At 44.5% G+C, this 11,286-nt stretch overlaps 1 protein-coding gene across 26 annotated transcripts in view; it reads left to right on the forward strand.

Annotated features, from left to right (window-relative positions):
- Positions 1-9,211, forward strand: part of LOC138520852 (membrane cofactor protein-like) — a 382,475-nt gene extending 373,264 nt beyond the window's left edge. For all 26 annotated transcript variants that reach the window (XM_069633230.1, XM_069633234.1, XM_069633235.1 and 23 more), the window contains one exon: positions 7,883-9,211. In XM_069633230.1, coding sequence (XP_069489331.1) covers positions 7,883-7,953 — 71 coding nt within the window. In that variant the 3' untranslated portion in view covers positions 7,954-9,211. The remainder of the gene's footprint in view (positions 1-7,882) is intronic.
- Positions 9,212-11,286: the final 2,075 nt, after the last annotated feature.

Genomic DNA, 11,286 nt, shown 5'->3' on the forward strand with positions numbered 1-11,286 from the left:
CAAGTGCTATGGGCATAAGTGGGAGAGGTTTTCTGTCTGGTGCCATGCACAGAAGATGAACCCTCTACCGATTACGGCACCTCAGGTGCTACCATACCTGCTGTCGCTGGCCAAAGCTGGACTAGCTCATGCTTCCATCAAGATACATCTGGCAGCGATCTCCCGATACACCAGGACTACAGGACGGCCGTCCTTGTGGTCTCATCGACTGGTGAAGAAATTTATGAAGGGACTGTTCCAATCGTTCCCGCAGGTGAAGGCTCCAGCCCCGGCGTGGGAGCTCAACGTGGTGCTGACCAGGCTCATGGGACCGCCATTCGAGCCTTTACATTCGGCTCAGTTTAAGTTCCTGTCGTTGAAGACAGTGTTCCTTGTGACCTCCGCACGACGCGTGCAAGAGATTCGGGCCCTATCCTGCAAGCCTCCATACTTGACTTTTCACGATACGAGTGTGGTGCTGAGGACACACCCCTCTCTCATGCCCAAGGTGCCGTCGGACTTCCATCCTAACAAGCTCTTGGTGTTGCCAGTTTTCTTTCCGTCGCTGGCCGAGAGGACTTTGCACTTGCTGGATGTAGCTAGAGCGCTTAAGTTCTACGTGGACCGAACAAAGAGTTTTCGGAAGACATCACAGCTGTTTGTGAACTTTGGACCTGTGAACCAAGGGAAGGCTCTCTCGAAGGCTTCCATTTCCAGATGGCTCTCCGGCTGCATCATGCACTGTCATCGGTTGGCCAACCGACCGTTGCCCGGCCGTCCAAGAGCCCATTCGACCAGAGCGATCGCTGCTACTACGGCGTTGTTGTCTGGTGTGCCCCTGCTGGACATCTGCAGCGCTGCTACGTGGAGGTCGACGCACACCTTCACGAGATTCTACTGCGTCAACCGGGATTCCAGGGAGGAGTCCAGAGTCGGCCAAGCAGTGCTGCACAACCTGTTCGCCTGAAGGTGGGCCTGGTGAGGAGGTAAGAGTTGCTTAATGTTGAGTTTATGTAATGCTTAATGTTGAGCCTTTTGCCACCTCCCGTGGTTGTGCATGTGTGTACTGCTGTATTCTTAAATTCATGAGCATATGAATCCATGCCAGACCCCATGCTGGAGAAGGAACAAGTTACTTACCTGTAACTGTTGTTCTCCAGCATGGGTCTGGCATGGATTCACATGCGAACCCTCCCTCCTTCCCCTCTTCGGCTCTTCACTTGGGCATACTGCCACTTACGTGCTACCAAATCTGAGGATGGCTGCCAGAGGCGGGGCTTAGGGAGAGGGCAGTCATTGGCTGGGGGCAGTATGACCCATAGATCAGTGATTGGTTACTACTAAGAAAGACAGATCAGAATCGAAACTGATACTGATTTTTTTTTCTTTACCGAGGATTCACAGCCTGACGACAGGGAATATTCATGAGCATGTTAATCCATGCCAGACCCATGCTGGAGAACAAGTTACAGGTAAGTAACTTGTTCCATCACAACACATGCATAGTTGGTATGTTTCCCACCCTGACGGAATGCAGAAGTGTTGTGATGTGCCTTTGCACCAATGCACAGCCCTCCTTGGGCCGGCCTATGCCGTTCCTTGTAGCCTTGCAGGAATAGATGGTATAACCATCTGAAGCCAACTCATTACTAAGCTAAGTTCCCTGCAAGTAAAACTGCAAGGAAAATGGATCAGCCAAACACAACAGTTTAAGGCTATCAGGATGACTAATCAGACTGCCCAGGTGAATTCCATGAGAGAAATTGAGAAGTATGGTTTGGATGCACTTGTTCTCTCTGTAAAGAGTTTGTAGTGAACTTTGTTATGGCATATACATATCTGTCCTGATTAAGAGTATTGGATATTGAAGACCGACAATCCTCGCACAGGATTTACTAGACAAAATTGGCAGGTTTTCTTTCCATTTTGTTTTTTAGATAAACTTCAAAACTGACTGTCCTACCCTCTTTATAACCTCTGTAGGGGACACTATGGGTACAAGTAGGAAGGAGTTGCCAAACAGAATTAGTGGTTTCCTACAGGTGATGCTTTATCCTTGACTGAGTTCTAGGTCCCACAGCTTCTTGTGTTCAGGGAATCCTACCGGCAATGTGTCTGCAAGTGCATCTTTCATTTTACGGTGCACTGGGATTGGCAATCTGAATCTTGGATGGTCATTCCTGTCGCTGATTCATTGAAGACTAACATACACTGAGAGAGTTGGTCTCCCAAAGAGCATTTGTTCTAGCCACACTCTGCCAGTAATCTCTATGTTATAACCGATTCCTTCCAGGAAAGTTCGGGAACTATTATGGACAGTCTAAAAGTTCATGATGTGTGACCACCATCAAGAGGCTCGCTGAATATAAACCTTTGAAACTCTAAGACCTTCCTTTCTTATTTGCAAAACAATACGTTCTTCAGTTAAACCCATAACAATGCTTCATTTAAACAAGCAGATGGGCACACATTGCTTTCATTGTCATCGTCTGATAATTCGCTCTGCTCACAATATTTACATGGTGATGGCTGCTCCTCTCCTTGGAGTTCACCAATCAAGCTGATTTCCTGAGTCATATCCAACACACTCCTCACAAGCCGGAAATTGGTTCCTGAAACACAACAGTCTTTCCAGATAGCCGGACTTAGGTTTGCAATCCAGATCAATAAAGGATGTAGCAGGTGTGCTTCTGGGAAAGTCAAGGTAATCTGTCTAAAAGATGCTTTCATGATTCACTGGGTCGGAACTTTCCTTCATACATTTCTCCACTTCCATTCATTGTAAAATGTGTTTACAAGTTGAGATCCTTCAGGAAGGCACCATGATTCCCAAGTTCCCATGAGGAGGTATTTTGCGCGGGGAGTGGTAGGAACTTGGTGGGATAGGCCTTAGGGATTAGCAGGGCCACGGGCAGTCAATGTATGAGCAAATAAGCAACAATACCTACAAGCTTTGTATTCCTCCTCATATGCCATCTTCCCCATCTGTATTCCAATGCAATAGCTTTTTCGACACCCAGTCACTCCTACTAAAAATGATATAATGTCTAGTTGGATATGTTTTTAATGACATGTTTTAAAGTGCTGGAGTGGAAAACTATATCGGGCACTATGTCAGTGATATAGCACAAATGTATATTTCACTACTGTCCATCTTCGGTTTCTTCTGTGCACATAATTTTATGATAGAGGTGTACATAATTAGCTGCATCCGCATGTGTACCACATGCGAGTGACCCAGCATCTCGCGTATTGATTATATATTGTATTCCCCCCCCCCATTCAGAACAGACTGCATTACATTTCTTTAATAGAAAATTAGCTCTAAAATTGACCAATTCAGTTTTTTAAAACCATGTCATGGTTGAAAACCCTCCCAAAACCTCAAGTTTGCTACAGGGATCTGTGCCCTGCTTGCTCACAGGACGCGCAGAAAATATTTCTGCCTCCCTGCTTTAAAAGGTGAATAGCTACAGCTGAGCAGCACCACCAGCCCATTGTTCTCAGGGCTGCAGACCTTTTTTTGCACACCTGAACAGCCTTGGAATGACACTCAGCCATACAAATTCATCTCAGTCCGATGAAAACGTAAGTAATTCGGTGCAGCATGCAATCAAAACCATAGGGGAAGAATACAACCTTCTGGTTAAACACAGCTGAGGCTTAATGTGATCTCGTAACCAGGACATGATTGTATTTTGTATTCTTTGTTTGATTATAATATGGTGCTTAGTGTGGGATCACCTTGTTTCCAAAATTCATTTTGAACTGAGTGCACTCTATAAGATAAAGTGATTGCCCAGGATCACATATGTTCAGGCAAGTGCGGAAGCCAGGATTAGAAATCATGTTACTTGGTTGCAAAGCCCACAACATGCTTGCTAGGCCATAGGTTTAAAGGCATTGTAACACTAGGTATACATCATGAACTCAAAGGGCTCTAATACGGGACCTCAAATGGAAATGTGATCCTATTTTTGCAGTAGATATTGAAATGTATTGGGTCTTAAGTAGAGTACATTTATGTGTGAATATACTAAAAACAAGGGGGGGGGGCCCTGGGGGTCCCTCTGCCGGATATTGGTCCCAGTTGCGAGAGATTTACCAGAGTCTTCAGCTCACTATCTCACCTCAACCACGCCCTATTCTCCTTGTCCCTTACTCCTCCCCCTTCCTCATTGTCCTCCCCCTGCACTCTCCTTCTCGCGTTGTGATCTCCAACTTCAACCCTTCTCTCTTCCTTGACTCCTGTTCTTCCTCCCTTACCCCCTCATCCCTCTCGGCCGATGACGCCCTCTCCTCACTGTCCTCTATATCCTCCTCTCTTGACCAACTCTATTCTCTTACTGCCTTCTCACAAACTTTCCCAACCCTGGTTCTCCTCTCACCTTCTATCCATGAGTCGCCTCCAACGGCGCTGGCTCAAATCCCCTTTAACCAACCAATCCTCATACTTCTCTTATCACTCTCTCTGACTCTTGCCTCTCATCTGCCAAGCGCTCCTACTTTCCTAACCACCTTCATCAGGTGGCCTGATCACTGTGTGAACTCCTGTGCAGTGTGACCCTGCAAGACCTAGGTCGTTCGTTCCTGGTGGCAGGAAATAGTCTCTAGGTCGCCTCCAGATCATCTGAAGGCATTCGGCCAAAGCAAAACAAGGACCAAGAAGGTAAGTACACCCCTTCCCTATCGCACCAGCGAGGGATTTCCTTTCTGAGAAGGCTTCTTCTGCTGGGAGAGGTGTAAGGACTTTGACCAGTGCTACCGGCGTATGAGCTGAAGTCTTTATTACCGGGGCTGGCTGTAGGAGGACATCTTTTTGTCTGTGGGTCCTGTCACTGGGCCCAGTCCTGAAGGCCACCTATTCAAAATCTATTTACTGGGTCAAGGCCCGAGTGCTTACCAGACGTCACTCAGAGATCCCTAAGAGCACTAAAGAGCATCTCCAAGGTCTCAACAGACAGCCTCTTTAAAGGCGTTGCCCCAGACAAAGATTTCCTGCACATTTCGGCATCCTGTCAGTTCAGCAAAAGACAAAATGGCAGCCAACCAGGAAGGTTTTATGCTGTACACAGGCAATGTGGAGGCTCCATCTTCAGGCTGGTGGCCACCCCAAGGCTCATCTTGGGATGGCCACCAGCTACCACTAGACAGGATTTTGAACTGGTCCACATTGGATGTACCCTGAAGCACTTCATACCCTTCAAACATTTGTGCTTTGTTACTCCGGCCGTTGGCATATCAAGGGAGGGAGGTGTAGTGGGAACCGGCTTCTGACACTGGCATCAGCAGCACTGTCTCACAGGACTGAGTATGCATGTTGCAAATAGGCCAAGCATATGCTGGTGCCACCAGACAGACCGGGTCCTTGTACAGAAAGTGATACATTTCCTGCAACAGTTCTCTGAGCTGGTCCAGGGTTGGAAACACCAATTCTTGCAATTTATCCCACCTGAATCCTATGAAGGTCAGTCATTGTCTGGTCAGTTCGACTTCTTCAGGTTTACTAAAAGCCAAGTCGGTGAGGGTGCCCAATAGAACTTGAGGGGGTATACATTGCTATACATTGCCTGCTCTGGCGGCCTGGCTCTGATCAGACACCTGTTTTGAAGAGGAACTCCCGAAGTTACTCACCCACACCCCACATCCAACAGCTTCTATCCAAAGGAGACATGAATAAACAATTTGTTACAGTGGTGCAGAAACCTTAAACCCTTCAGAAGGAAAATGAATACAATACTGTGAAGAAGATTGTCCGAGTAATGCAGAGTACTCAGACAACAGAGAAAGGATATAGAAGCTATGCTGGGGAAGCCCAGTTACGCATAATAAACAGAGGTGGTGTAATCCTTTCTTAACAGGAAGCCTGGTAGATTCAAATCTGCTGTGCGAGGGAAGTTTGACCGGGATATGCAGCTTGCAAACGTGGAAACAAGCTGGAGAGTGAAGGCCAAGCCTGGTGGAGGGTTTGGGTGATGTGGGGGGGTGGGGAGGGGGAAGAGCGAGGGAGATTCCCACTGACGGGATGGACAATGCACATAATGAGCCTATTAATCACTCGTCCCAGTGAGAAAAGGAACTCTGGGGAGAGGGGAAGTTATATGTGAACAGTGAGGGACGAAGAGAATAATTACTGGTGCCCTAATACTTGTCCCAGTAATACTAAAGAGCCTGAGAAAAGTGAGAATCATTACAGGTATCCCTATACACATCCATGTAAACTGGAAGTTGAAAATGAAGAGAATCATTGCTGGAACAGTCATACTCCCAGTAACTATAGAGTGAAAGGAGAAATGGAGAGCTCAATTGAAAGGCCTTAAGGCTGGACCAGCCATGAGAAAATGTGGACATTTTCTGTAGAAGAAGCACTAATGGCATTAAATAAAGAGCAAGAGAAAAATCTCCAAAGGAGAAAATAAGGTGTCAAGGACACGAGAGAAATTAAAGAACCCCATGTCTGAACTGGTCAACATAGTTGCCAGGAACTACTTACGATTAAGTTACCAAAGTGACTGCTGAAAAGCCGACCACATGAGAAGGAAGTCCTTACTGGTAGGGACAGAATAGTTTAGCTTTGGACAGAGAACAGATCTTCCTTTTGTACACTGACAACTGACTAGCACCCTAGTTGGTTTGTGTTTGGTAGGAAAGACCCATAGTTTAGGGCTAGTCAGTTTCCTTATTTTATTTTGTTAGATTTCTTCCAATTATGAATTTTATTTATCCATCCCTTTTTCTTACCCGCCACAGTTTGCAGTCTTGATCATACCATGATATATCCAGATTATTTATAACGCGCTTAATACCCAGAGATTTCTAAGCGCGGAACCTGGGATTGAACCTGTGTTGCTCCGCGTCGTCTGCTTCCAAGTTGAGCATGTTGCCCCTGAGCTATCCTCCCATTTGATTTTAGTTTGGTTACACTGATTACATTTTTCCTGATGTATATCATCTCTGCTTGCTAAGTAGACTAATCCATGCCTGTATTCAGAGAAGCCCTGTAATACATTTCCCAAGAGCAGTGTTGTACTCTTTCTTTTTCTCAATACCAACACCTCCACCTCCCGATGCTTATAAAAAAAGGAAGGGGGTCTGCCTCATCAAGATGCACACAGGGCTGTCAAGTTCAATTTCGACACTACCAAGGACTGGTCAATGATCTGTTTTGTGCTGGGGGGGTTTCTCAAAGAAAGCAGTCCGCTAAAGAATCAATTGCTGGATAGTACCCTAGTGTTTTTAGAATGTGGTGTTGCACCTCCTAAAGGCATGTATGTCCATGTAGAACAAAGGTAGCTTTCATTGCTGTCCATTGTACGTTTCCCTGGAGGCAGGCCAACGTTACTCTCTGGTCTCCAGCTCAATGGCGGCAATCGCCCATCTTTTACCATTTTGGTTAAACGTGATTTTTATTTTATTAGCAGCTTCCGTCTCTTGTTGCCGATTGCTTTTGACTCTCCTGTTAATAAGGAGGGAAGGGGCTGCATGTAGGAGTAGTAAAGATTCCTTTGTAGTTACTCATGTTCTCCTAGTCAATTACTTCTAAATGGCTCACCCTCTATTTTCCCCGCCCCTCTTGGTTGTATACAAAAACAGGTGGGATGTGTAGAGGTATATGCGGAAAATCTAGATTTTTCTCTTTTCGTGCTGCTCAAAGGGATTTCTTTCTTTCTGTCATATGTGGCGGAAAGGGGACTATGGACTAGCAGTAGAAATGGCTCTGGGGCAGGATCTTCTACTGTTTGACTGCTACCCTAGCATACATTAACGTGTGGACGAACTAGACCTTTGAATAGCTGATTCGCTTCAAGGTAACCTTCTTGCAAAATGTTAGCAATTTGAAGATGTTTAGTACCGTTTGCCATGTTTTATGATTAAACACTTGCCTCCCTATTTTCTTACGCAGGAAACCTACCATTGCTTCTTATGGTGTTCGGTATAAAGTGGTCCCTGTTGCACTTCGGGAATGGATTCTGATCTGCATGGAAACCTGTCTACCTGCATGACGTTTGGGCTCTTTGAAGACGACCTTGGCAATGAGGAGTGATAACTTGCCTCGGAGACATCAAATGGACGGATTACCTCTTGAATCTACTTTCATTGCTTTCGAACGAAAATAATTTGAAAAGCCAAAGAATCTGTTGAAGACCTGAATCCTCAAATGTGTACAGACGATCCCTAGTAACTCCTTGTCCCCCTCCAGGCCCACACATCCAGGACAAGTGGCATTGGGTGTATACATGGCATGGGCCTTCAAGTGCTCTAATCCACTGTGGTATTGTTTGGTAGGACTTCTGTTGCAGCTGGCCAGCACAGAGAAGCACAGCCTCTCCATTCTAGTTGCTATTTAAAGTCTGTTCGTTTTTTAAATGCGGCACTCTGATTACTCAACTCTAGTGTTTTTAAAATTGGCACAGTGACATTAAAACAACCACCATAAAACCAAATTTATCATAGACACAATATTGAATTCCCAGACAAGTTGATTTTCCTCTCCTAATCTACCTCATTTATGTTGAAGTAGCACGTGGTTTGCACCTAACTGGCTATCTCGGTTTAAGGCCATAAAGTGCAGACTGCAGTGTATGTATAAATGTGCAGATGTATGTATGTCCTAACTCATGTGCGCGTAATCCATGGCCTTCAGATGGACTGTACCGCAAACTGTTTTTCATATCACTTTCCTGCAGTTTAACCTCGGCGTTTGGTGATATACAATGCATAGACGTCACTAACCAAATTTTCCATACCTAGAATGAATTCTTCACTATTTAATAAAGGTTGGCTGCCTTCTTCTGGCAGTCCTTTTCAGACTCCTAACTAGGGCAGAGTAACCGCAGCCAAAGTCTCATTGGTTCAAGGGTGTGTAAATCCGGGGAGACCTCAATAATGGTTCAACTTGAAATGCATCATGTAAAACTTTCCGCAAGTCTTAGTCGAAGGAGGTTTCCACTTCTACAATAGAAATCTGGAAAAGCGATTTGCCAAAATGTTTCATTTGTTCTTTGTAGTTACCACACGGCACTGTGCTTAAAGATTACAGTGGAATAATTACCCATTAACATGTATACTGCAAACAGCCACTCCTTTCCGCACAGAAGTAAAGCTGTATTAGTCAAAGTTTCTTTAAATTATTCACTGCTCCTGTTGGGGGCTGCGTGTTCACTTAAAATGTGCTCCGTTGATTTATATGATTAAAGCCTGTATTTTTGTATAATAAAATTTTAAAAATATGGCAGTTGGTTGAAGTGCAGTTTCCTTTCTAGCAGGTGTTACTTTCACAACATGGATATTACGTAGCACAATATACCGAGTCGTTTTCGAGACCATTCCTGGTCAGGCCGTCATTTGGGTTCTGGTTTCTTTTTAAAGGCCGGCTTCAAGTCCCACTCGAATGGTGGTATGCTGCTGTGTGGAATGAATGCTACTAGTTAATGGCGTACGTTTGCCAACAGCCTTGCATCGGGCACTGGCAAGCACTTTAATGTGTGATTTATGTTTTTTATGTATTTCTTGGGCAGGAGGAATGTTTAATCTCTAGCATCAATATAAATAAAATGTTGCTTTCTGGTTCATGTTGCATCAAAGCTTTACCCATAAGAATAACCAATATTTTTTTTTTTTAAAAAAACACTATGCTGAAAGTTCAATCCATTCAATCCAGTTCAGAAGCAAAAAGTTAAATATGCAAAGAAAAGACACATGTTTTAGCACGAACTGTAAAAACAACTATCAAGGCCCATAAGAAGATGCATGTTATCTTTTGGGTGCACTTGCAGATTAATTTTGCATTTAATTTATTTCTTCATTATCATTCATATTCTTTATTTCAAATCGTCCCAAAAGACCATTAACATTTTCCAAAAACAAAAATATAATTTCAGTCCAATTTGTGTTTCTTAATTTCTTCCTGCAATGGCTAAGCCAACAAGAGGCTAAAGGCTGTTAGCACCCATAGTGAAATGTACTGCACCTTCAAGTGGGGGTTTCCCATACTTCCCGAGAGGATTGCAGAACACCTTATGACTTCCTGTTGGGCATTTAAATGTTTCCTCCAAAGCCTCCCCCCACCCCCTCCTTGTGAAGTTTTTAAAGTTGTTTTGGTTTTTAGTTTTACATATGTCTTTCCTTGTGGCAAAACGTGCATGGAGGTTTTATTCTGTCCGTTTCCTGATGAATCCATTGAGGTTTCCGGACTTTAATCTGAGTTTCTTCAGTCAGAAAAGCAAGTTTTCCAAATTTGGTGACGATTGGTTAAAGGTTTGCGTTGCTTCATTTCTTTTTCCTTTGCAAGACCTGATGCGGACGGATGCTCCGAGGTGGGGCCTAAAGGATGCTAAATGAGGCAGCAGGCCTGGGCCAGAGCTACCCAAAGGCAGGATCATCCTTCTCCCCATGTGGCCTCCTCTGGATCGTTCAGTACGTTTTCCTGGCTTTAGGGACCATTTTTCCCTTCTATCATAAATGAAGACCCCCCAACAGTCGTGTTCATGCCAGCAGAGTTCGCCTCCTTTCTGACTGGACGTGGCCAGTCTCGCTCTTCCTCCTTTTCTGTCTTCTGTTCATTCTTTGTTTTGCTGTGTCGCCCAGGCTTCCTCCTTGTCCCTGATGTTGTTTAACATCTATATCTGTTCCCTGATTGCCCTTATCCGCTCCCACGGCTTTAGTTGCTATTCTTACGCAGATGACACCCATATCCTGGTCCGTTTAGATCTAGACCGGGGCAATGTGTCGTCTCGCTTGTATGATTGCCTTGTTGCCGTGTGGGATTGGATGGAGACCATCTAAAAATAACGTATCTAAGGAATATTGCACAATAAAAACGGCATTATCCAAATTGTTCTGCTTGTCAAATTCATGCCCCCTTATTTTGCTTGTTTGACATCAAGTAAAATGTCTTTATGCACCGAAGTAATGTCTTCGCGATGGGCTCTCCCCCTCGCCCCCCCTTTACTTATGAGATATTCTACACTGAGGGTGGTCCCTTCCTCTCATGTTGGAATGTCCCATAAGATCAGAGGAAATGAGGTGGTTCTGTGGTCAATTAGTAACTTTTTTGGGTACACCTACAGATTGTCTATAAAGGTACCATTCTGTGCATATAGCTTATTTTACCAATAACACGAACAGCTCATTTTGAGGAATTTAAATACATATAATATTGTGAGGGGGAAAAATAATTTCCTGAAATATCAAATGTCTACTCTATACACTGCATTAACAGGTCACCATTTCAGTTTGCAAATTCTTCCTGTTGATAATCCTGAAACTTAATGTCAGAATTCACACAGAGCAGTCTGCACTGTCTGC

This window comes from Ambystoma mexicanum, chromosome 13, assembly GCF_040938575.1.
Source record: "Ambystoma mexicanum isolate Mex_15411 chromosome 13, UKY_AmexF1_1, whole genome shotgun sequence".
Classification (NCBI taxonomy): Eukaryota; Metazoa; Chordata; class Amphibia; order Caudata; family Ambystomatidae; genus Ambystoma; species Ambystoma mexicanum.